Source organism: Saccopteryx bilineata, chromosome 4 (assembly GCF_036850765.1).
Source record: "Saccopteryx bilineata isolate mSacBil1 chromosome 4, mSacBil1_pri_phased_curated, whole genome shotgun sequence".
NCBI lineage: Eukaryota > Metazoa > Chordata > Mammalia > Chiroptera > Emballonuridae > Saccopteryx > Saccopteryx bilineata.
The window spans coordinates 185,412,694-185,439,589 of NC_089493.1; the positions used below are offsets into that span (position 1 = coordinate 185,412,694).

The 26,896-nt window shown below is 43.2% G+C and overlaps 1 protein-coding gene across 2 annotated transcripts; it reads left to right on the forward strand.

The window, feature by feature from the left end:
* Nucleotides 1–6,635: 6,635 nt before the first annotated feature.
* MAT2B (methionine adenosyltransferase 2 non-catalytic beta subunit) lies at nt 6,636–23,201 on the forward strand. Of its 2 annotated transcripts, XM_066273209.1 has the most exons (8): nt 6,642–6,827; nt 8,964–9,288; nt 15,414–15,608; nt 17,505–17,619; nt 17,765–17,917; nt 19,106–19,299; nt 21,246–21,359; nt 22,083–23,201. In XM_066273209.1, the coding sequence occupies exons 2-8, from the start codon at nt 9,226–9,228 to the stop codon at nt 22,251–22,253; spliced, it is 1,005 nt and encodes a 334-aa protein (XP_066129306.1). In that variant the 5' UTR covers nt 6,642–6,827; nt 8,964–9,225; the 3' UTR covers nt 22,254–23,201. The 2 variants fall into 2 exon arrangements, with proteins under 2 accessions (XP_066129307.1, XP_066129306.1); XM_066273210.1 differs by lacking the exon at nt 8,964–9,288 and having other exon boundaries at nt 6,636–6,827.
* The last annotated feature ends 3,695 nt before the right edge of the window (nt 23,202–26,896 follow it).

Here is a 26,896-nt window from a genome sequence, read left to right on the forward strand (position 1 = left end):
TTATTTCCTGAAAGCCCAGATGATGGTTAACATTTTTAGCAATAAAGTATTTTTTAATTAAGGCATGTTTATTGTTTTTTAAGACATAATGCTATTGCAAACTTAATAGACTACAGTGTAGTGGAAACATGATTTTTTTTTTTTTTTTTACAGAGACAGAGTCAGAGAGAGGGACAGACAGACAGGAACAGAGAGATATGAGAAGCATCAATTATTAGTTTTTTGTTGTAACACCTTAGTTGTTCATTGATTGCTTTCTCATATGTGCTTTGACTGTGGGCCTTCAGCAGACCGAGTAACCCCTTGCTCGAGCCAGCAACCTTGGGTCCAAGCTGGTGAGCTTTTGCTCAAACCAGATGAGCCCGCGCTCAAACTGGTGACCTCGGGGTCTCGAACCTGGGTCATCCACATCCCAGTCCGACTCTATCCACTGCACCACCGCCTGGTCAGGCGTAAACATGATTTTCATATGCACTGAGCAACCACAAAGTTTGAGTGACTTGCTTTATTGTGATATTCACTTTCCTGTGGTGGTTAGAACGGAAGCCACAGTACCCCTGGTATTAGTCCTAAAGTGAGTGCTTTCTGGTCCCGCCTAACAAATCTTAAGAATATTTATAGGATTATAAAAATATCAAGCACCCAAAAAGGTAGATTTCACAGTTTCTAACATTCAGTTGAAAGATTAATAGGCAGAAAACACTACCCACAGTGAAGAAAATAATTCACCTGGAATTAGCAGAGAGGTTATAATTAGCAGAGGGCCTCAAGAAGGTTATTCTGTGTATACCAAAACCTAGTGAAACATGTAACAAAAATAAGACCCAAATCAAATCTGTCAATGTAGAAACTGCAGTATGTCACAAAGAAACAAAACTTACTGTCAGTGGAAATAACAGCAGATTAGGCATTGGAAAGAGAAAGATCAGTGAATCTGAGAACAGCAGTAGGAACTGTCAAAACTGAAACACAGAAACGAGATTTTTAAAATGAGTTCCAAGGTGCTCTGGGACCGCTTTTGGCAGGCCGATGTATGTGATTGGAGTTCCCAGAGAAGGGAAGGAGGGGACAAAAATTATTTGAAGAAATAACGGTGGAAACATTTTCAGTGATGATGAAAACTATAAACCCGCAGAGCCAAGGAACATAATGCACCTTAAGAACAACACATATGAAACATCACAAACAAGTTGCCAAAAAATTTTTTAAAAAATGGCAGTGATAAAGAAAAACTGTCAGCCTAGGAGTGTTTCAACAAAATTGGTTTTCAGGAACAAAGATGACATAATCATTTACAGACCAAATGACTAATAAAAGAAGCCATCGCCAGACCCACTCAACAAGAAATCTGAGAGCATGTCGGGCAGGAGAAAAGTGATGCCAAAGAGAAATCAGTCTCCATCCAGCGATGACGGGCACAGGCCTCGCCAAGTCCTGGCTCCGTATTCCTTCTTCCTTCTCACCCCGCTGGCAGCGCGACCACACACTTAACGGAAAATTGAAGCAGTTGGACAGGGACTTCCTCTTCTTTCCTCTTAAATTTGCCAAGATGAGTGCCTGTGTCCTCACAGCTTCTGCCTCGAGTCCTGGCAGCTCCTTGTGTTATTGTTTAAAATATAGTAATTCCAAGGGGAGGCTTATACATCTCCACTCCATGGATGTCAGGAGACTCTTACCTCCCTGTCCTGGTTCCTTAGCAAATTAGTCTACCGCTCATGCATTACATGTACCGTCTCCCAGTGTACCTTTGGACTTGGTTAATTTTCCTTATTATTGTTGTTAGGCAGATATTTACAAAAGTCCATGGAGTCTACTGTGTTAATATTTTCCCTTTCGGTTTCTGAATGTCCTGATATGCTTAGACAAAGTGACAAGAGGAAAATCCTGAGCTCTCCACAATGACAGCAGGCCTGAGGGCGAGAGGAAGAGCAGGGGAAATCAGTTCTCAGCCTGGGCCCAAACCACCCAGGACTGCTCGCCTTCCTGAATGTAGGTTGGAACTTTGGGTCAACTTCCAGGTCCTTATTTCAGCTCCTATCTTTAGATAAGAATAGCTAACTGCCAGACCCCAGGGCATCTCGCTTAGCAGTGAACTTTCCAGACTGTTTTCCACAAGCAGTTCAAAAACATCAAGTCCTTCTTCCTGTGGACTATTCACTTATCCCAGACCTTTCCTGCCTTCTCCTTGTCTGTAGCCAATGTAAGTCCTTTCAAAAGGACTTCTGTCTTCCCCAATCTTTTTTTTTTTTTTTTTAGAGACAGACTCAGAGAGAGGGATAGATAGGGACAGACAGACAGGAACGGAGAGATAAGAAGCATCAGTCATTAGTTTTTTGTTGCACGTTGCAGCTGCTTTCTCATTTGTGCCTTGACCACGGGCCTTCAGCAGACCGAGTAACCCCTTGCTGGAGCCAGGGGCCTTGGGTCCAAGCTGGTGAGCTTTGCTCAAACCAGATGAGCCTGCGCTCAAGCTGGCGACCTCGGGGTCTTGAACCTGGGTCCTCCGCATCCCAGTCTGATGCTCTATCCACTGCGCCACCGCCTGATCAGGCTGTCTTCCCCAATCTTATTGCATCAAAGAGCTCCTTCACCCCTAGGATGGGGGCCAGGTTGGTCCTCTCCATTCAGTCCTGCTGCTGGTGGTTTAGATTACATGCCCCAGGGCCTAGTCCCTTTCAGGCTAGCGTTTGGCTCAAGGAATCCTTGCTTTCCAGACAACTTTTGGCCCCAAGATTATTGTTTAACAAACGCTTCCTCATGCCCAAATTCCTCCGCACATTTTCTTCTAGTATTTTTGTTCCACACTTTAATTTAAACATTTTTACCTGACAAGAACTTATTTTAGTATAAGTGAAGTTGGAATACAGCCTTGTTTTTTGTTGTTATTGTTGTTTGTTTGTTTTTGACTGAGACAGAGAGTTAGAGAGAGGGACAGATAGACAGGAAGGGAGAGAGATGAGAAGCATCCATTCTTCATTGAATCACCTTAGCTGTTCATGGATTGCTTTCTCGTGTGCCTTGACAGGGGCAGGGAGGGGGTAGGGGGGCTACACCAGATTGAGTGACCCCTTGCTCAGGCCAGTGACCTTGGGCTCAAGCCAGCGACCATGGGGTCATACCTATGACCCCACGCTCAAGCCGGCAACCCCACACTTAAGCTGGTGAGCCCGTACTCAAGCCGGCAACCACAGGGTTTCAAACATGGGTCCTCTATGTCCCAGTCCGATGCTCCATCCACTGCGCCACCCGACCTGGTCAAGCCAGCTTTGTTTTTAATATTTTATTTTTATTTATCTTTATTTCCTAATAAATTCCCATATGCACATTTGAGTCTAGGCTGAGTCAGTTAGTATAATAATAGCCTTCACACAAACCTGGGAGGTTTAGAGGAAAACTGAGTTTGGAGAACAAGATGATGAGTTAATATTCAATTTACTTTCAGCTTCTTGGACCTCTGAGTTTGATGTGTTGAAGGAACGTACAGGTAAAGATTCCATATAGGCCTCTGTATTGGGGAAGCCATAGATTGGAAGAGAATTTAGGTCAAAGCCATTCATGTGAGTGTCACCATCATAGAAATGGGAACCCCTAGAGTGGTCAAAACAGGATGTAGTTTTACAAAGAGAGGGGATGTTGTAAACAAGAAGAAGCAAAAACCCTTTGTTCTTGTCCTGGGGTATCATAATAACTTAGATATATTTCTCGAACTTGAAAAGTGTATGCATATCCTATCAAGGAAAATGTTATATCCTAGTGAGTTCAGAAAGTTAAATACTGTCCATTTATTTCATCACTTGTACCAATGCAATGGGTAACACTACCTCCACCTAATATCTTGGAAATCATTGAGTATAAGTTTGTTACCTACATGATTCAAAATTTGACTGTATTACTGTTTTAAATTGATCTGTAAATTACATACAGTGATAGACAATGAAATGAACAGATCTTAAGTTTTTAGTTTGATGAGTGTGATGAACATATTTAACCATGTTCCCCACACCCCTATCAAGTTATAAAATATTTCTGCCTAAACTCTGGTGGCGCAGTGGATAAAGTGTCAACCTGGAATGCTGAGGTTACTGGTTCAAAACCCTGGGCTTGTCTGGTCAAGGCACATAGGAGAAGCAACTACTATGAGTTGATGCTTCCAGCTCTTCCCCCACTTCTCTCTCTCTCTCTCTCTCTCTAAAATCAATAAATAAAAACTTTTAAAAATATTTTTTAAAAAAGATGGAAAACATTTCCATCATCTCAGAAAGTTCACTTATGGTCTTCACAGTCAGTCCCTACTTTCCTCCAAGGAAAGACCATTTCTTTCCACATAGATGAGTTTCACCTACTTTAGAATTCCACCTAAATGGAATCATACTCCTTTGTGTCCAGCTTCTTCCACTCAGCGTAATGATTTCAAGGTTAACTCATACAGTTCCTTTCTTTGTTTAGCTGAGCGATATTCCACAGTCTGGATATGCCACGATTTGTCTATCCAATTACCTCCTGAGGGATGTTTGGGTGGTTTTCCGTTTTAAGCTATTTGAATTAAACTGCCATAAATATTCTTTTTTTTTTTTTTTTGTATTTTTTCTGAAGCTGGAAACGGGGAGAGACAGTCAGACAGACTCCCACATGCCACCCGGCATGCCCACCAGGGGCGACGCTCTGCCCACCAGGGGGCGATGCTCTGCCCCTCCGGGGCTTCGCTCTGCTGCGACCAGAGCCACTCTAGCGCCTGGGGCAGAGGCCAAGGAGCCATCCCCAGTGCCCGGGCCATCTTTGCTCCAATGGAGCCTTGGCTGTGGGAGGGGAAGAGAGAGACAGAGAGGAAGGAGGGGGTGGGGGTGGAGAAGCAAATGGGTGCTTCTCCTATGTGCCCTGGCCGGGAATCGAACCCGGGTCCCCCGCACGCCAGGCCGACGCTCTACCGCTGAGCCAACCGGCCAGGGCTCATAAATATTCTTGTACAACTCCGTAGGGATATATGATTTCATTTCTCTTGGGTAAGCATCTATAAGTAAAATGACTGTGTCATGGGGTAGGTTTATATTTAACTTTATAGTAAACTGCCAAACAGTTTTCTAAAGTAGTAGTATTATTTTATACTCCCATTAGCAATGAATGAGCATTCTAGTTGCTCAAAATGCTCATTAGCATATGATGTTATCAGCCCTTTTCATTTTAGCCATTCTGTATGTAAGGGCATCTCAGTGTTATTATAATTTACATTCCCCTGATGTTGAGCACCTGTTACTGAACTCAAGGGGTTCCTTCCCTACGTGGGGTATTCTATTTAAGAATAAGAAGTTGTTGTCTCTTAGATAGTTTTATTTATTTACAATAAGTAAAGGAGAGAGGGAATTAACATTCAAAGCTCTGTCTCCCCAAAGGGAAGCTTAGCCACTGCTTATATCCATTATTTGGTTTAGTACATGTTGACTTTGGAATTGGTAAAACCTATCAGGTTTGGTTCTTGTCAAGCTCATCTGGTTACAGTTGAGTCTGCAAAATACTGTGCTACATTTTAACATTTAGCAAGAGTAGCATTTAGTAAGAACCACCAAGACCTTGAAACCCTTGTCCTATGTAACATTTTAATGTGATTATTAGCCATTCTGTGTCATCACTTTGTAAAGTATCTGTTCCAGACTATATCCGTTTTTAAAATGATTTTTTAAAATGTATTGAATTGTAGGAGCTCTTTAAATATTCTGAATATAGTTCTTTGCAGATACATATATGCATCAAGACCATTTCCCCAGTGTGACCTTTTCTTATTCATTTTTAAATATTAACCTTTAGTGAAGATATTTTAAATTTTGTTGAATTTTAATTTGTCAATTTTTTTTTAATTCTAAGTTCTTCATTCCTCATAGGCAGTCTGCAGGCCACAGCGTTTCCCATGTGCTCTGCACTGCAAGTGGGTAGTATATAGAGAGTTAAGTAACATTTTTAGGTTTATCTGAATGGCAATTTTGTTGTTGTTATAGAGCCATAATGGTTCAAAATTCAATTGACCATATTCATCACCCTTGAAATAGTTTTTAAAAGTAAGATCACTGGACTCTACTCCTTCAGAATGATTGTTTTATTTGCTCTGTGGTGAAGGCAGGTTTTGGAATCACTGATCTGGAGTCCTTAAAGCTTTGGCCAAATTTAGGCTCAGCCCACATACCATCTTCTGGAACTGAGAGCAGGACAATGTTAATGGGAATGACCTGTTGCATTTTAATTTCTGCTTGCAGGTACCATGTGCCTTTTACCGACCTTTCGAATAGTTAATTAAAGAGCACTGGGGGTGGGGGGGTGGGGGCACGGGAAAACTTGACTAAATGCATTCTGTTGCAATGAGGCATAACTAAATCAAGTATTTCAGAACAGGAATCGGTTGCATGCTCTGCGTGCTTTCCACACACTGGCTCTTGCTTTTTTTCTTCTGCGAGAGAAAACTGCAACAAGTCTTCACAGAAAGGTTTTGTTGCTCCTTCTTTCTTTTAAAAATAAGTTGGCTGAACTAATGGTTTTGCTAATGGACCTTCACTAGACTGGCAATTAAACAGGAAACTTCTCATTGGGCATTTTCAAGACTGCCACGGGGAATCAGCTGCCAGTTTACTGCAATGTTGAAAACTGCACGAGATTCTCGGAATGGCATCAAAATGCTAATTTGAAAGGTCGAGCGAGGCTGCGGCTCCCGTTTTCCGTGCCTGCGCTCTCCGCAGGAAGAACAAAGACCCAGCCAGCAGAGCCGGAGGCGGAGACTCATCCCGAATCTGTTTTCCCGAGATCGCTTTGGAACCATGCCTGAAATGCCGGAGAACATGGAACAGGTAAGAGCTAGCGGTTCAGGAAACGAAGCATTCTGGAGTTAGAGTTTCTTTAAGAGCATCCCCGTGAACGTCTGCTAAAAGCCTAAATGAATGGGTGTCATTCATTTCTTTTAAAACATACAACTTTGGGACATGAGAGAAGAAACCAGCTTTTAATTATTGACCCTGTATGGAGAACTCAGCTAAGTCTCATTAATTGGAAAAAATAAAATGCAGAACAGAACAGCAATTTCATTTAATAGATTAGATGCAGTGATGTAGGTGAAGGTTCTGTATAAATGAGGAATTTCTCTACAGTGTATATGCTCCAGCCTGTCTTTGTCTTGGCGTGAATTGAATCTGCTGACATAACTTTTAGCTCCAGGTTGCTCTCTTTAAATTTATACTCTTAGCCACAACACGAACTTGGATATTGCCTATGTAATGATGGCGTTTTTATTCACACGGAAACTTTGATCTTTAAAGAGAACGATTAAAAACCATTACACGCACGCATGCTCCTAGAACTATACCATGTTTTTCCTGTAATAATCGGACCAGATTCGCCAATGCTGGCAGTAAACTCTTTGTTCCTCACTCTAGACAGGGCTTCTTTGAGAATCAAACAGCTAACTACATACTCTTGTCCTTAAATTGTCTTTACCTTGAGTACTTAATTTTTTCTCCATAGCTTAGATTGTATCACACGTTGCAACTAGAGCCTTTGATAAATCCCCAGTTTTTACAGGGAGAATTAAGAGGATCTTGAATATTCTCTCCCACCCCAATCCCATTCCTTCTTTACTTTGTTGTCTGTGGATAAGGCAGGTTCAAGGCTAGGGCTGTGCTCTCAATGTCGCTCTGCTGAACTGATTGATGCACGGTAACAGTCTGCATTGAAACAAAAATCAAAAGTGAGGGGCCTCTTGCCCAATAAAGGATTGAGCTCCTGTTGGGGATAGGGCAGGAAAGTCACCGGACTTTTGAAAAAGGCTGCTTAGGGAAAAAAAATTAAAAGGCTGCTTAGGCTCTAAACCAAAAAGGATTTTGGGAATAAGGTCTTGTTAGAACGATCTAAGCAGCAGTCACGTTTGTGGGCAACTTTTAGGTCTTGGTATTCTGTGTGTCTTTGGACAGGAACACTGCAACTGTTCTGTGAAAAATTGGCGAACCGTACAGAGTCTCGGCTGGGTTTCCCCCCGACTTCACAGGCTGAACTGGGACTTAACGTTTTGATGTGCAAGTGACTTGATCTGTCACTTTAAAAAAAAAAAGCGTGTTACAGGTGGTTCAGCATTACTCTCTCCTGGGTTCCTTCTTCAACGTTTGGTCCTAGTTGTAGCATCCTAGAAAGACAAATGCGTTTCTGAGGTGGTAATGCCTCAGCTGCCAATACTTTGTTTCTTCGTCTTTATCTAAATCTCTCAAAACACTCCGGATGCTCTAGAGATATTTGTCAATTTCGCCCTCTCGCCTCACCAGCCCCCCCCCCCATAACTTTAAAATGTTTTTTTTTTTTTTTTTTCATTTTTCTGAAGCTGGAAACAGGGAGAGACAGCCAGACAGACTCCCGCATATGCCCGACCGGGATCCACCCGGCACGCCCACCAGGGGCGACGCTCTGCCCACCAGGGGGCGATGCTCTGCCCATCCTGGGCGTCGCCATGTTGCGATCTAGCGCCCGGGCCATCTTTGCTCCAATGGAGCCTTGGCTGCGGGAGGGTAAGAGAGAGACAGAGAGGGAAAGTGCGGCGGAGGGGTGGAGAAGCAAATGGGCGCTTCTCCTGTGTGCCCTGGCCGGGAATCGAACCCGGGTCCTCCGCACGCTAGGCCGACGCTCTACCGCTGAGCCAACCGGCCAGGGCCTTTAAAATGTTTTATCCCACTACACACACACACACACACACACACACGCACACACACGCACACACACACACACGCACACACACATGCCCAGTTTATTTATTTTATTTTTTAATTACAGTTTGCATTCAATATTATTTTGTATTAGTTTCAGGTGTTACCTAGTTAATTCTTAGGAAACTTGAAATTCCAGGCGATTCAATTCAATTCTTCCCTAGTCAAGAAAAGGAAAAAAAGGGGGGTGAGAGTGTGTACTCCCACCCAACCAAACAAAACTTGTATTTTCTGCTTCAGGCCGAGACCTTTGTTTGTGTATCCCTTTAAGAGTTGGCACGCAGGCTCAGCTCCCCCAGCGTGTCCGCCCCCTTTCTGGGGCATTGGTGCACCGTGGCCAATCAGCGGGCGCGGCCTTGGCGCGGAAGCCGGAAGCGGTGAGCAGAGTTGCCTAGACCTAGCGGAGGCGGGCGGAGGGCATCAGAGCTACGGCTCGCAGCGATCCTGCGCTGGAGGTAGTGGCGGTCCCTGCAGCGGCGACGCGAAGACCAAGACGGCCGGCATGGTGGGGCGGGAGAAGGAGCTCTCCATCCACTTTGTTCCCGGGAACTGCCAGCTGGTGGAGGTGAAGAAGTCGTCCCGGGGGTCTCGTGGGAACCGGGGTGTGGAGGAGTGGTTGTCCAGGCGCATCCTACCCGAGCCGAGCCGGGCTCAGCGACATCGTCTCAGCCCCGGGTGACAGGGCGGCGCCATCGAGTGTGTTTACCTCTGCGCGCACCCTCAGGCGTCTCTCTTCCAGCCCCTGCGGCAGGAAATGAGTCGATTGGATTTCACTTTGGCGTCTCCTTTCTCCCTTTCCCAGGAACGAAGCGGGGTTTTGATTGTATCTTTCTTAATTTCCTTTGCATCCTTTTTTCTTATTCCTCGTTAGATCTCTCTTAGGAAGAAGGGGAAATCTGGGTTTTCAGAAATAACAACAACATTGGGGATGACAGCTGGCTGAACTCTTCGTTTATGCAAGACACTCTGACATGCATTGTAATCTTCCTAACTAGGAAGGGCTTCTCGCTCCATTTTACAGATGAGAAAATTGAGTCTTACAGGGCATGTGCTTGGTCCGAGTTCTTTTAAGTAAGTGCGTTTAGAGCTAGGATCCAAATACCAGTCTGTTTGAGGCTTTGAACCACAATGGAGGTTACATAAAGGAAGGCTTTTACTGTATTTGGGACCTACATCCCCGGCCACCCTTCTTTCTTCTGTTCTACCCCAGGCCTCCCGGCCTTCATCTGTCTACCGAATACATCTCGCAGTGGGGATAAGAAGACTGGTAATGCCTACCAATATGTCTTACCGATATAAGAGAGGATATAGGAGATGACAGTTTCCAATAATGCAAAATTGTAAAGCCTCCAAAATGTAGCATATGTAGTGTTTTCACATTATCTTGGGACTTTTTATTTTTGGAGGGAGTAAAGTTAAGATAGATGGGTTATTTAAAATTCTCTGTTGTTCCTGTGTACCCCCGAACAGTGCTGAGTACGGTACCTATTGTTAACATGTCTGTATATCCATATATATGTGTGTGTATAAATCTTTTCACCGTAGTTCAGTAGACTAGTGAAAATGGGTTTTCCTTCATTAAAAACGGTACCGCCAAAAGTTTGGGACACATTTGCTGCTATCAAAACCTATGGAATTAATTTAAAAGTTGCAAAGTAATATTATATTCACCACTAAAGTTTAAGAATATCCCGCTTTAGGTATTAGTGATTTTTTTTTTCACCCTACTTTTTCTAGGACATTGTTAATGCAAATGTGCTAAGTTAGAAAATCACCGTCACAGAGTACTGTTTTGGGTCATTCTGAAAGAGCGGTTTTTATCTTTCATTACCTATACAATTTGTTATTACTTCATTAGCATAATGAATAGTAGTTCTACATATATTTATATATAATTTTTCAAAGATTTTTCTTTGTATTTGTAAGTTTGGTCATCTGATGTTATTGAGGGTCTTTTAAAATTTTTTTTAGTGAGGGAGAAGGTTGGGGGACAGACAGGGAAGGGAGAGGGATGAGAAGCATCGATTCTTCATTGTGGCACCCTAGTTGTTCACTGATTGCTTTCTCATATGTGCCTTAACTGGGGGGCCTGTGACCTCTTGTTCAAGCCAGTGACCTTGGGGTCATGTTTGATCCCACATTCAAGCCAGTGACATGGGGCTCAAACCAGTGACCAAAGAGGGTCATGTCTATGATCCCACACTCAAGCCAGTGACCCCACATTCAAGCTGGCGACCTTGGGGTTTCAAAGCTGGGTCTCCAGCTTCCCAGGCCCATGCTCTGCCCACTGCACCACTGCTTGGTCAGGCAAAATTCTGTACATCTAAGAGTTTATACAATAAGACAAATATGTTTAGAGTAACTTAAAGTGATGATTAATTTATCCATAAGGTAATTAAAATGAAAAAAGTAGACTTTTCCGGCACACAAAATATTTTTAGCTCTTGATTGTGGTATCGCGTAAGTAGACAAATTTTCATTCTTCCATTCCGAGTTCTTCAGGGTGTTTGTATATTCCAGTGTTTTCAGGACTAAATTTATAGAGTAACAAAGTAATGTTCAGAGGAATTTTTTTTTTCTTTTAAAAAGAGAACAATCGAAATAGTAATGCTTTTCAACATTTTAGGTAGAGTTTTGTTTATATAGAAACTCAAAAATAGAAGTTATTTTTGATTGCTGTCTTTTCATTTCAGCACTCTGAGTGAATTTTATTTCATATTTTACTTGCCAACCACTAAATAAGCTTATAATCCAAATGGAAAGAGCTTATATTGGCCTCTGCACTAGTGACAGAAGGTGCTCATTGAGTCTCTAGAGAGAATATGTGAAGAGAGTAAAATTTATTTAAGTAAAGTCACACTCTCCAGACCCCTTTGCACTGAGGATAATCTAGAAAATGTTAGAATTATGGGACTAAAGCTGAGGAGCGTTAGTCACCTTGTCCAAAGGCCTCATTTTCCCGATGAGGAAGTAGATCAACAGACATGGAATAACTTCTCAACGGCACAGTTCTTGGCAGAGTAGGTAAATAAAATTTAATCATCATGAAACCAAATATAAGTTCAAAGGATTGACACAAAACTCAGTATGTATTTGGCTGGACCATAGAAGCACGAAGATCCAAGTTCTGGTCCGAACCATTCCCTTTTATTGTGGACAAAACCTTTAACATCCCTAGATTTCAGGTCCCTCACTTTGGAAATAATATGTGCCCTGCCTAGCAAGGTGGTTTTTATTGATATTATCAAATTATGATAGCGATCAGCAGGTATGGCACAGGTTTGTGTAACGCTCGATGGTTTTGAAACATAAGACCGTTCAGAATCATTTTCATTTCAGAAAGTGCTTGCACGTCAGACTCTGCTCTTTTAATAAAATTCTTGAGCATTGACGTCTGACTGCAGGGTCAGGGTATAAGGTTATAAGTTTGTGCTTTTTCTATACATTTTTCCATCCTTTTTTAAAATAAGTGTTTTATGTTCCCTGAAGAGCCTTGCTGTGCTTGTCAGAGTACTGGATTTCATCAAATCGGCGATGCTCTTGGTTACAAGATCATTCTAGGCTCTTATTTTAAAATGTACTAAGACACAGAAAGCACTGCCAAACTGTGACGCATTCCTAAGGTGCAGCTCTTATTTTATCCGTTTCACGGAGATGTTAAAGAGTCAGGAAACAGGCCCTGGCCGGTTGGCTCAGTGGTAGAGCGTCGGCCTGGCGGGCAGGGGTCCCGGGTTTGATTCCCGGCCAGGGCACACAGGAGAAGCGCCCATCTGCTTCTCCACCTCTCCCCCTCTCCTTCCTCTCTGTCTCTCTCTTCCCCTCCCGCAGCCGAGGCTCCATTGGAGCAAAGATGGCCCGGGCGCTGGGGATGGCTCCTTGGCCTCTGCCCCAGGCGCTAGAGTGGCTCTGGTCGCAACAGAGCGACGCCCCGGAGGGGCAGAGCATCGCCCCTGGTGGGCAGAGCGTTGCCCCCTGGTGGGCACGCCGGGTGGATCCCGGTCTGGTGCATGCAGGAGTCTGTCTGACTGTCTCTCCCGTTTCCAGCTTCAGAAAAATACAAAAAAAAAAAAAAAGAGTCAGGAAACAGTGTGCTTCACAGAGTCAACGAAGTGCACAGAAACCTCCACTTACTGTTCAGTCACTTTGATGGATCGCATCCTGCTTGTTCTTTGTTTTCCTTCTTAAGGGGGAAAGGATGTCACTTTTAGATAGATGGCAGTTTGGGGAGTTTTTATTTGAATGGAGAACCTTATCTTTAGAAAAGCCTCTGACTTTCTTGGAATTGAAGATGACAGCTCTCAAAGAGCATGCACAGGCCTTATGCCAGATCTGCTGTCTCGGAAAGGCTTCCAGACAGCTGGTCGGTACCCCAGCCGGAGGACCACCGCCGGCTGCTCCTTTGCTCCTCTGGAGGGGAGTACAAGTGAGAAACTCAGAAGACTTCAGATCATATTTCCTCTATCAGATCTTCCCCCGGGTGCTTATAGTGTTCATCCTGTGTAAATTGTTTTCTGATTGTATCTCTACTAGACCTGGCATGTTTTCTCTTTAGAATTCAGTCTTCGTGGAGCTGTTTTCTTGCCAAATGCAAAGAAAATATTTTGTTGGCTGGAAACCTTGTTTTCATAGATCACTTGGCTTTGAGCCAGGTTTTCAACAGAAAGCATACATGAATTTTCCTTCCACTTTTAAAGTGTCTTGCTTGAAATTGGTTGAACTAAGGAAAATATTTCTTTAAGAATTTACTTTTATACTGTCTCTGTCAACCGTTTCATTTCAGGTTTTTCCTATGATAGAAATACATGATTTTCTTGGCCTTTTCTTTTTTTCTTTTTCTTTTTTTTTAAAATGTATCGTCAGCCCTGTCCAGGTAGCTCAGTTGGTTAGAGCATTGTCCCGATTCCCCAGTGTCACAGGTTCCATTCCTAGTCAGGTCACATATGAAAATCAATCAGTGAATGCCTGACCTGTGGTGGCACACTGGATAAAGTGTTGACCTCGAAACCCTGGGCTTGCCTGGTCAAGGCACATATGAGGGTTGATACTTCCTGCTCCTCCCCCTTCTCTCTCTCCCTCTCCCCCTCTTTTTTTCTCTCTCTTTTTCTCTCTCCCCTCTCTGAAAATTGAATACATAAAGTCTTAAAAGAATCAACCAATGAATGCATAAATAAGTGGAAACAACAAATCAATGTTTCACTCAAATCAATTTTTAAAAAAAAGTATAGTCTGCTATGTTATTCAGGTGTTTGATTATTGTATGCATATTTAAAGTTTGCCACAGCTCAGAATTAGGTGACTAACAACACTTAGAAACACAAAGTCTTCGAGATAATACAATTTAACAAGAATTCTGTTGTTCTTTAGTAGTAAACGCTGACTTTATTTAAGATTTTGGGGTTTGACCAAGCAGTGCGTAGTGGATAAGCGCTGGCCTGGAATGCTGAGGACCCAGGTTCAAAACCCTGATGTTGCCGGCTTGAATTTGGACTCACTAACCTGAGGGCTGGATCGCCAACTTGAGAGTTGGATTGTAGACGTGACCCCATCCATGGTCACTGGCTTGAGCCCAAAAGTTGTTGGCTTGAGCCCAATGTCACTGGCTAGAGCCCAATGTCACTGGCTAGAGCTCAATGTCACTGGCTTGAACCCAATGTCACTGGCTTGAGCAAGGGGTCACTGGCTTGGAGTCGTCATCGTGTGTGCCCTCCCCCCCAATCAAGGCACATATGAGAGAGCAGTCAGTGAACAACTAAGATGCTGCAACTATGATTCGATGCTTCATCTCCCTTCCTGTCCGTCTGTCTGTCTTTTATAATAAAGGATTTGGGGAGGAAATGTGATATTACACATCTTGGTATTGTTTCAGAAAATGAAGTATCTGAGATGTAAAAGAAAACATGGGATTAAAAACTAGAGACCAGCCTAAGCAGGCAGTGGCGCAGTGGATAGAGCATTGGACTGGGAGGTGGAGGACCCAGATTTGAAACCCTGAGGTCTCTAGCTTGAGTGTGGGCTCATCTGGTTTGAGCAAGGCTCACCAACTTGAGCCCAAGGTCACTGGCTCAAGCAAGGGGTCACTTCGTCTGCCATAGCCCCCCAGTCAAGGCACATATGAGAAAGCAATCAATGAACAACTAAGGAGCCACAACGAAGAATTGATGCTTCTCATCTCCCTTCCTGTCTGCTGTCCCTGTCTGTCCTTCTTTCTGTCTCTCTCTCTCAAAAAAAAAAAAAACCCCTAGAGACCACAAATGTCAACTTACCAATATATTTGTGGACTACAGCCCCAATATTTAATTAGGCCATAAAATAAGTAAGTATAAACCTAATTATAGATTTTATAAACTCAAGAACATAATTAAAATTGCTGTTTATTACCCAGTTGGATATCAGTGATCACAAAATTAAGATTTTTATTATTAACATAGGAAATCACAATCTCTTTGAGTAGCTAATTCCTTGTAGTATTCTCTTGCTCTTATTTTTTTCCTTAGGTAAAAGAAACTTTTTCTTAACTGGTTATCAATACAGGTTGATTGATCTTTGGTCTGACTTAAAAGGATTGGCTTATAGATACAGGACATGAGGCAAACGGATCCGAAGTATTTAGCGAGTGATGGTGTTGACTAGTTTTGTTGAGAGAATATTTTCAAAGTAAATAATCCTTTTTCCTCCCCCTTCACCTTTTAGGAGGAAGTTAATGTCCCCAGTAGGCGGGTTCTGGTGACTGGTGCCACCGGGCTTCTTGGCAGAGCTGTGTACAAAGAATTTCAGCAGAATAACTGGCATGCCATTGGCTGTGGCTTTAGAAGAGCAAGGCCCAAATTTGAACATGTCAATCTGCTGGATTCTAATGCGGTTCATCACATCATTTATGATTTTCAGGTAAGGCTTAGTTTGTTTATTTTAACAAATGTAAACCACATTACGAATCATCCGGATGATCTAGAAAATGATCTTGCTCTCAAGGAAGTTACTCTAAATAGGCTCCAACCTATTAAGCAGCAATTTGTAGTAGACTTTTATTTTTTAGCATGGCAGAGTATATGTAGTCCTTAGAAAGATTAGATTCAGACATAGGTTGACAAAAGAGAGTCTATGAAGCGTTTTTTTTTTTTAATTTTATTTATTTATTTATTCATTTTAGAGAGGAAAAGGAGAGACAGAGGAGAGATAGAGAGAGAGAAGGGGGGAGGAGCTGGAAGCATCAACTCCCATATGTGCCTTGACCAGGCAAGCCCAGGGTTTCGAACCAGCGACCTCAGCATTTCCAGGTCGACGCTTTTATCCACTGCGCCACCACAGGTCAGGCCTATGAAGCGTTTTATAACAAGCTTATGTTTCTGCCTGACCAGGCGGTGATGCAGTGGATAGAGCGTCGGACTGGGATGTGGAGGACCCAGGTTCGAGACCCCGAGGTCGCCAGCTTGAGCGCAGGCTCATCTGGTTTGAGCAAGGCTCACCAGCTTTGGACCCAAGGTCGCTTGCTCGAGCAAGGGGTAATTTGGTCTGCTGAAGGCCCGTAGTCAAGGCACATATGAGAAAGCAATCAATGAACAACTAAGGTGTCAAAAACGAAAAACTGATAATTGATGCTTCTCATCTCTCTCTGTTCCTGTCTGTCTGTCCCTATCTATTCCTCTCTCTTGAGTCTCTCTCTGTCCCTGTATAAAAAAAAACAAACAAAAACCAAAAAAAAAACACTTATGTTTCTGAATTACTCTTCTGAATACCACTTCTTGGCAGCTCTTTTTTTAAAAAAAATATCATCTGTAAATCTGACAACACAGCGAAATAGACAATATTTCTATTTTGGAGACGACAAAGGCTCAGAGAGGTTAAATAGCATTTTGGCCACGGTCGCAGGAAAGTTCCAGAAAACTTAGGTTCTGTTGCACTTCCAGTCAAATTGACAGGTTCAGGCTGTTTTCTAAAAATACGGTCGAAGTAACACCTGCATCAGAATCTTTTGGGATACTCTTCCTTAGGCCTCTTTCCCAAAGATTTTAATCCAGTCAGTCAGTTATGGGACCCAGGACTCTGCATTTTTAAGAAGCATCTCATGTTTTGCACATTCGAGTCTGAAAACAGCTAAGATCGTGCTTCCTCCAGGCAGATGTTGAGAAGAAGTTTGGGTGTGGGTAGGCTAGCCCAGCTTCTTACCCAAATCTTAGCTCCAGCTGGGCTCCTCTGGGAAGTAGATGCCCCTTCTCTGCAAGGGGCCCTCCTCATGCCTCTAACCTTGTCATCTGTCACGTGTTCCTGAACTGGCCTCTACGGATCTGCCTTTCCCTGTAGATGATGAACTCCTTGCTCCTCGCACAGTGCTTAGCATGTAAGTGGTCTGAATGCCCACTGGGCGTATAATTCTTCTTAAACGAGTGGTTCAAGAGATTTGAATTTGTGTATTTGCTTGCAGTTGCTACTCCTCTCCCTTTTACATAGATTTGTTAATGTTTAGGTCACATCCATCACACAAATGATAGCTCTTTCCTCCCATCCAAATGAGGGGATGAAGCCTATTTTGATTTAGAAATACAGTTGTTGACATGGAGGTGTGTCTGGCTTTGCCTAGAGATTACTAAACTGCCTTTTTCTTTCTTAGAACCTACATATATTTTTAAGGGAGTTCAAACCTGGAAAAAAAGTGTGACAAAATGCAATAATTCTTTAGTTGAGAGGATGTCAGTTTGACGTTTTCCTATGAATTGATTTACTGTTGGAAGGCTTTGATTCCTGTTTTATTCCTTTTTGAGTTAAAAGTCAATGTTTCGCTTCCAGCCTCACGTCATAGTGCACTGCGCAGCAGAGAGAAGGCCAGATGTTGTAGAGACTCAGCCAGCTGCTGCTGCTCAGCTTAATGTGGATGCTTCTGGGAATATAGCAAAGGAAGCAGGTAATGACGACTTCGTAAAATCTTCATAAAACATGAAATGATGGCCGAAAACATTTGTTTTTATATACGATGTATAAGCTCTGACTGATTCCAGAAAAGAGCAACGTCATAATTTCATATAATAGATTGTTTGTTTGTTTTATAGCTGCAGTTGGGGCATTCCTAATCTATATCAGCTCAGATTATGTATTTGATGGAACAGACCCTCCGTACAGTGAAGAAGACATACCCAGCCCCCTGAACCTGTATGGCAGGACGAAACTGGAAGGAGAGAAGGCCGTCTTGGAGAACAATTTGGGTAAGACGCAACCGGCTCCTCGGCCCCGGGCTGGTTTTGAGGATTCCCTTTTGTTTATGATATGTATGTGTATGTTTGTGTTTTTAATTAAAAAATAATTAGTCAGCCTGACCCGTGGTGGCACAGTGGGTAAAGCATCGCCCTGGACTGCTGAGGTCGCCAGTTCAAAACTCCCTGGTTTGCCTGGTCAAGGCACATATGAGAATCAACTACATACTATGAGTTGATGTTTCCACTTCTCCCTAACCCTGTTTTTTTTTCTCTCTCTCTTCATCACCCTCTCTCTTTTCTCTCTTAAAAAAAAAAAAGGAATAAAATAAAAATTTAAAAAATTAGCCAAAGTACAAATCATTGGAGCAAAATTAGAGCATGTAGTTAATAAAAAAGAAAAATAAGAATTTTAGAAATCCTGAAGAATTTGTGAATCTCCAGATTTTTTTCTTTATTAGTATAGGGGCATAAATATCATTGTATATAGAAAGCAAAATCCTATAGTACAAAGTTTTGTAATCTGATTTCAAAACTAGGTCAATCTTATTTTCTTTGGTTGAAGTATTCTGTTATTGGACGGGGTTTTCTCCCTGTGTATGTTTGTATATACTGTATATACATGTATAAACATATAGGTGCTGATTATAAAAGGTATATGCCCTCCTATTTTCTCCTTATTTTCCAAGTGAGAGAGGAGGGGAGATAGACTCCCACCTGTACCCCGACCGGGATCCACTGGCAACCCCCATCTGGGGCCGATGCTCTGCCCATCTGGGGCTATGCTCGCAACCAAGCTATTTTTACTGCTTGGGAGCTCCCCAAAGCCATCCTTAGCCATGCAGAAATTTTCCCAGTTGTCCGAATCATCTCCTTTATTGCATTTTATTTTTAAATCTAGTATCCAATTAAGGATCACTCATTGCCTTTAGTTGTCATGAGTTTTATTTTTAATGATCATAATAATGAAGAAATTACATATAAAAATACCCCAAATGAGAGGATGTTTAAAAACAGTTCAGGATCACATCTGTTAAGTGGGCATCGTTACGGGTGAGCTGTGTCCTCTTGGCCCATGACAAGTTTCTACGACGCTGTTGAAAGGCACAGCCTTTCGTCCTACATTAAGAACCGGTCAGAACCGGTCAGCGTTAACGTGCCACCTGCGTTAACGCGCCACCTGCTTCTCTTGGTCGCCAGGAGCCGCCGTGTTGAGAATCCCCATTCTGTACGGAGAAGTGGAGAAGCTGGAGGAAAGTGCTGTGACCGTCATGTTTGACAAGGTGCAGTTCAGCAACAAGTCCGCCAACATGGACCACTGGCAGCAGCGGTTCCCCACGCATGTCAAGGACGTGGCCTCCGTGTGTCGTCAGTTGGCGGAGAAGAGGATGCTGGTGAGCAGCTGAGGCAGGAAGACTTCCTAACTTCCGTCTTAGTGGAAATCCTGCTAGTGAGCGGAAGTGCAAGTGCTTTCTTTTTATTATTACTATTTATGATTTTCAAGTACAGCTGACATTCACTGATTTTGCATGAGTCGCAGGTGTGCACGTAGTGGTTAGACCGTCATATACTGTGCAACCTGTTCCCTCTGCTGTTTCCAGGACCCGGCTGGCACCAGACATAGTATTTCAGTATAACTGACTGTATTTCCTATGCTGTGCTTTATAGAAATTAGTGCTGTTTTAAAGCTACCAGGAGAGCAAAGAAAAACACTTGACAGATAGCAGGCTACATTTCCAGCTGATACAGATGTCATACCCTTGTGTGTGCGTTTATTCTCCGACACTGCAGACCCTCGCTGTCAATTCTTTTACTCCAAATTGAAAACTTACAGTTCTTGTGGGGGCAATGAAATAAACAGTTAATACCTTTAAAGCAGTTACTTTGTTTAATATCTATGTAATTTCTAAGAAGAATATACATAGGAATTTATCATTTCACCCAAGTCATTTATTTTCTTTTTAAAGATTTTATTTATTGATTTGACGGGGGGTGGGGTGGGGATGAGCAGCAGTTGCTTCGCTCTGGCTGTTCGCTGACTGCTTGTGGTTTGTGCCTTGGCCGGGCAAGCCCCGGGCTCTGACCCAGCGACCTCAGGGTTCCAGGTTGGCGCTCTGTCCACTCACCCGCCACAGGCCAGGTGATAATTTCAGACACTTTAAAAAGAATTTGTACTTTTTCTTTTTTCTAAATATTTGATAGGAGTTAACTTTAAACATTTGAAAATGTTGGAGCTAAATAGAATATCTATAAAACAAAAGATTATTGACATTTATTTTAGAATATTACTAATAGTATGACTAATTTATTAATACATAAAAATTTATATACATCTGTATCTTAAATATGTACTATGGCAACATTTAAGGTTTTTTTTTTGTTTGTTTTTTTGTTTTGACAGAGTCAGATAGGGACAGACAGGAAGGAAGAGATGAGAAGTATCAAATCTCTGTTGTGGCCTGACCTGTGGTGGCGCAGTGGATGGAGTGTCGACCTGGAAGTGCTGAGGTCGCCGGTTTGAAAACCTGGGCTTGCCTGGTCAGGGCACATGTGGGAGTTGATGCTTCCAGCTCCTCCCCCTTCTCTCTCTCTGTCTCTCCTCTCTAAAAATGAATAAATAAAATTAAAAAAAAAAAAAATCTTTGTTGTGGCACCTTAGTTGTTCATTGATTGCTTTCTCATATGTGCCTTGACTGGGGGGCTCCAGCAGAGCGAGTGACCTCTTGCTCAAACCAGTGACCGGGCTTCAAGCCGGTGACCTTTGGGCCCAAGCCAGCATCAATGGGGTCATGCCTAGGTTCCCACGCTCAAGCCAGTGACTCAAGCTGGTGAGCCCATGCTCAAGCTGGATGAGCCCGTGCTTAAGCTGGGCGACCTTGTGGTTTTGAACCTGGGTCCTCCGTGTCCCAGTCTGACACTCTATCCACTGTGTCACCGCCTGGTCAGGCAATATTTAAGGATGTTACAACTAATTAACTCATCTTGAAAAATGGTTTTATTAAGTTTTGTTTTTAGCTTCTTAGAATAATTAGAAATACTCTTTAAATTGGGCTTCATTTTCATAAAGATCTATAATCAGTTTTGGGATTCCCACTAAATAGAATGAATAGAGTCACTTATATTTTTATTTTTAAAAGTTCTCAAGGCTGAATTCTAGAAATTGCTTATCATGTTAGCCGGGATGCTGATAGGGATTTGATTTTCGATCCCTTGCTGAGAGAATTCCAGAAAGGAGGGATGCATTTTAATTCCTGGGCCTCCCCATTCCCTTTCTTGTCAAACCTGCCTTCTGCTCAACTCAGAAAGCTGAAACGATTTTGAATTTTTGTGTTCTTATCAGGACCCATCAATTAAGGGAACTTTTCACTGGTCTGGCAACGAACAGATGACCAAGTATGAAATGGCATGTGCAATTGCAGACGCCTTCAACCTCCCCAGCAGTCACTTACGACCGGTAAGCACACAGCATTTCAAACCTCAATTTTCGAAAGCCCAGAACAGGGGTCCCCAAACTACAGCCCACGGGCCGCAAGCGGCCCCCTGAGGCCATTTATCTGGTCCCCGCCGCACTTCCGGAAGGGGCACCTCTTTCATTGGTGGTCAGTGAGAGGAGCATAGTTCCCATTGAAATACTGGTCAGTTTGTTGATTTACATTTACTTGTTCTTTATTTTAAATATTGTATGTATATTTGTTCCCGTTTTGTTTTTTTACTTTAAAATAAGATATGTGCAATGTGCATAGGGATTTGTTCATAGTTTTTCTTATAGTCCAGCCCTCCAACGGTCTGAGGGACAGTGAACTGGCCCCCTGTGTAAAAAGTCTGGGGACCCCTGGCCCAGAACCATCCATGTTGTATGTGTTACTGATAGCATTTTCTTGTTCCTTGGGAGTTATTGGTAACTTCACTTCCTGGTATCAATCACAGTGACCTTTGCTTGTATGTTGGCAGTTTATAATGGTACTTTTCTCGAAATTATTTTGTATAAAGAAGCCCGTCTCTATTGGTGTCATTTAAACAAAAGTATTGTCATGATCGTGGCAGACTCACACCACGCCACACCCCAGAGATCAAATCAGATTTCCTGCACACAGGGCAAAGTGAAGTAGAGACTGTCAAACCTCAACATGTAGCCTTTTGTTTGGTTTTAATTTTTTGTTCTTATTTTTCTTTAAAGATAACTGACAGTCCTGTCTTAGGAGCACAACGCCCAAGAAATGCCCAGCTAGACTGCTCCAAATTGGAGACCTTGGGCATCGGCCAGAGAACACCATTTCGAATTGGAATCAAAGAATCACTCTGGCCTTTCCTCATTGACAAGAGATGGCGACAAACAGTCTTTCACTAGTGTATGTGTTCTTTTTTCTTTTTTTAATGATAAATAGGATACGTGGTACTTTTTAAAGAAAAACAAAAGGAAATAGTTTTGTATGCGTGCTCTTTAATTGTGACTCACGATCTTTCAGGTTAATGACGCTCTTGCACTAGTGAAATTGTGTAAGCAAAGGAAGGCCAGTGACACCTGGTTTGAAGTAATGATGGTTTCTATTTATCATTTCGTTTGTCCTGGCTTAACTTGCTGTTTGAGGATAGTAGATGACGATCCTTCAGTATTGGAAAGTCAGGATGAAACAGGTCTGCTGTAAACATTTTTGGGGGGCGCGGAGGGATGAAATGCATCGTTCATTCCTCTGACCTCTACGTTTTCAGGACTATTGCAACTGTTGCCCCTTTTCTGTCTTCAAATGTTAAAGAGTATGAAAATCATTGGTGTCTGTTGTTCGCTTTGCTTGAGACCAGATCAACATGTCTGAAGAAAGAAACTTTATTTTTGCAACTTCTGTACGGTTTTTATGCTTGAGTTCTTCCCATGTGTTATGTATATTGGCCTCCTGCGCTTGATACCTCCTGCTTTTGTAGCAGCATATGGTGAACACTTGAGAGAGAGGGGATGTGTGTATGTGTCTGTTTTTTAAAATATATATAAAACTGTCTTTTACACTCCATGTCACTAAGTGATATTTCATATGTGTGGTGATAGTAATAATAATGCGCCTTGTAAGTCTTTTGACCATTCATGAATCATAATAAATATGTACTGCTGGCATGATAATGCTTAGTTTTCTTGTATTTACTTCTTATTTTAAATGTAAGGACCAACCATCTAAATGAAATGTTATTTTGTTGCTTTAATTTTTACAAATTACTTCTTAGCATGTAACATCGATGCGTACAAGAAAATATAGTTAATACACATTGAGATATAAAATACAATAAAAATGAACCCAGCACTTGAGATCTAGAACTTGACAGATACTGTATCTACTTGTGTCATCTGGTTGTTTTCTGACTACCGTAACTATGTATCCTTGTTATGTATTTACACAGAATGTTCCTTCTGAAGAATACAGAGTATCTGAATGCATTATCTTATTACATAATACTCAGGTAACCTGAGCCTCAGCAAATCTTTGGTCCTCAGGAAGGAAGTGGAAAGGTAGAGTGACTTGTATGACTGAGCTTCTATTTGGGGGTCAGCACAAACCCTGGGTTCAGATTTTCTGATTTTGCTTGTGGGTATTCGTTCCCTAGGTTATGATCTTACTCATTCGTCAGACAAAATCCTCTAATTTATTTAGAATGTGGAGTTTAGAGAAGATCAGATTTGGGTGATTTGGTTAAAGCAGCATTTCCAAACCATGCTATGTTTTATAATTAACTAATGAAGTGCCTCTTATTATGGAGGGACACCTGAGCCCTACTGTGGACCCACTGAAACAGAATTTTGGGCATCGATGTTTGCTAATTTAGGTTTAAATGTTCCCCAGGTGCTTCTAAAGTAGTCAGCTGAGTACTTACATTTGAAGCCTTCCGGTTTTGTTTTGTTTTTTAAGTTACTTTACTTCGTGTAGGACAAAGAGAGTTAAAAACAAACCCTTTCTCATCCTTCTCCTCTAGCCACTGATTGTTCCAGCTGTGGAGGAGACCGAGACCAGTGTTGCTCAGATTCTGGGGTGTTTCTAGAGGTCTCTACACGTGTAAGACTACAGTCTCACAGCACACGTGTCTGTGTTCATGCTTGCACCATCCCTTCTCTCCCCGCTTCCCCCCCCCCCCCCCAAGTTAGAAATGGGAGGCAGAGAGACAGACTGCATACACCAGACCGGATCCACCAGGCATGCCCACTAGGGGGCGATGCTCTGCCCATCTGGGGTATTCTAACCCGGGACTTCGACACACCAGGCTGACACTCTACCTACCGCTGAGCCAGCTGGCCAAGGCCTCGCACTATCCCTTCTTTACTTAAAAAAGAGGAGCCACAATACACGTTTTTCTGCACCTTTTTTAAATTTAATATGCCTTGGAATTTGTTTATATTTGTTATAAAGGAAAGTCCACGTCCTTTCCTTTTTTTCCTATTTATTCATATTACGGAGGTGGGGGTCAGGAAGCATCAACTCCCATATGTGCCTTGACCAGGCAAGCTCAGAGTTTCGAACTGTCGACCTCTGTGTTCCAGGTCAACACTTTGTCCACTGCACCACCACAGGTCAGGCTTTATGGTTGTTTTGTTGGTTTTTTTTAATTCACTTTGAAATTTCACTCTTAACAGAAAAGCTGCCATAATAGCATAGAGGATGCCTGTTACTCCCTTTCCAGATTCCTCAAGTGTCAACATCGAGCCACATTTATCTTTTTCTCTCTTATATGCTCACACGATAGGGTATATGTTTTCCTGAACCATTTAAGAACAAGCTGCAGCCATGATGCCAAATCGTCCACTTTATAGTATAGTATTTATATATAAGCTTAATTACACTTACATATTATAAGAATGCACTTCCACAGAACCCTGTGATGTAACCATCAAGATCAAGTAGTTAATATGCAACGTCTAGTCCACAGACCCTGCTCACATTTCCTCAGTTATCCCAAGAGGTCCTGTGTAGGTCCCCCAGTCCAGGCTTACTTGCCGCGTTATCTTGCGTTAGCGTCTCTCTGCAGCAGTTCCTCCTCTTTCCTTCGTGACATTCTTTTTTTTTTTTTCCTGCACTTCTCCGAAGTTGGAAATGGGGAGGCAGACAGACTCCCGCATGTGCCCGACCAGGATCCACCCAGCATGCCCACCAGGGGGCGATGCTCTGCCCATCTGGGGCGTTGCTCTGTTGCAACCAGAGCCATTCTAGTGCCTGAGGCAGAGGCCACAGAGCCATCCCCAGCACCCAGGCCAGCTTTGCTCCAGTGGAGCCTTGGCTGCGGGAGGGGAAGCGAGAAAGAGAGGAAGAAGAGGGGGAGGGGTGGAGAAGCAGATGGGCACTTCTCCTGTGTGCCCTGGCCGGGAATCGAACCCAGGACACCTGCACGCCAGGCCGACGTTCTACTACTAAGCCAACCGGCCAGGGCCAGCCTTCATGACATTCTTGACATCTCTCTATATAGGAAACTAAGTTCACAGGCATCCCTCCAGTTCCATTCCTGTGCCACAGGGCTTACTCTGGCTTCCGTCTTACCGTGTTTGTAGCTCCTTGACTCATTTGTTCACGTCATTGATAAGAATCACTCATCTGATCTCACCACGTGCCCCCTGCTGCCCTCGTCACCCAGGCCCCCGAGAGCCAGTTGAGCATTCCTGACTCCCGGGCCATGGCTCTGATGTCAGTCATTAGCAGTAAACATGGTAATAGATTTTAATTCAAGCGTATATGTTAGTTGAGGGAATTTTCTGATTTGAAGGCAGTATTTTGTATAGTGAAAAAACTCAAGTCTGGATTTAAATGTGATTTCACCACTTACTCCTTAGCAAGCTATTTTTGTTTTCTCAAGAGTTCCAGGTTCTTTGTAGGGTTAAGCGGGAGGAGTAAGACCTATTTCACCAGCCTGTTGTGCAGATGGCTGGAACACGGAAGAGAAGCAGATGTGACACTGGACTTCCCACGTGCCTGGGGTGGAGGCTTGGGGGAGGGGGCTGCACTTGGTACTGCTACCTACATTATCTTCACTTTCTTTTTCCTTTTTTTTTTTTTTCAATTCAGTGAGAGGAGGGGAGGCTGAGACAGACTCCCACGTGTGTCCCCACCGGGATCCACCTGGCAAGCCCTCTAGGGGCAATGCTCTGCCCATCTGGGGTGTTGCTCTGTTGCTCAGCAACTGAGCCCTCCGTAGCCCTGGGGCAGAGGCCGTGGAGCCATTCTCAGTGAGTGGGGCCAACTTGCTGCAGTGGAGCCATGGCTTCAGGAGAAGAAGAAAGAGAGAGAAGTGAGAGGGGGAGGAGTGGAGAAGCAGATGGTCGCTCCCCCTATGTGCCCTGACTGGGAATTGAACCTGGGACATCCACACGCCAGGCTGACACTCAAGCACTGAGTCAGCTGGCCGGGGCCTATCTTGACTTTCTGACCTAAGACAGTAAGAGTTTTCTCCCATAAGTAGAATTGCCAACATTTTGGGGTTTTTTTTTTTTTTGTGATTTTTAAAAAATATTTTTTTAATTTTCTACAGTAAGTATACTTTTAATATTTTGTCAGTTATAGAAGATTTTTTTTTTTTTTTGTATTTTTCTGAAGCTGGAAACGGGGAGAGACAGTCAGACTCCCGCATGCGCCCGACCGGGATCCACCCGGCACGCCCACTAGGGGCGATGCTCTGCCCACCAGGGGGCGATGTTCTGCCCCTCCGGGGCGTCGCTCTGCAGCGACCAGAGCCACTCTAGCGCCTGGGGCAGAGGCCAAGGAGCCATCCCCAGCGCCCGGGCCATCTTTGCTCCAATGGAGCCTTGGCTGCGGGAGGGGAAGAGAGAGAGAGGAAGGGGGGGGATGGAGAAGCAAATGGGCGCTTCTCCTATGTACCCTGGCCGGGAATTGAACCCAGGTCCCCCGCACACCAGGCCAATGCTCTACTGCTGAGCCAACCGGCCAGGGCAGTTATAGAAGATTTTTAAGAAGATAATTTTTATAACTTATTTAGCCTAACGACTTCTGAAAAGATCTATATTTT

What these genes read in the sequence shown, in the direction of transcription:
- MAT2B (XM_066273209.1), top strand. Translation starts at nt 9,226, where the DNA reads ATGGTGGGGCGGGAGAAGGAGCTCTCCATCCACTTTGTTCCCGGGAAC. An exon ending in ACATCATTTATGATTTTCAG is followed by an intron (nt 15,609 to 17,504) that starts GTAAGGCTTAGT and finishes TTTCGCTTCCAG; the next exon opens with CCTCACGTCATAGTGCACTG. An exon ending in CGTCTTGGAGAACAATTTGG is followed by an intron (nt 17,918 to 19,105) that starts GTAAGACGCAAC and finishes CTTGGTCGCCAG; the next exon opens with GAGCCGCCGTGTTGAGAATC.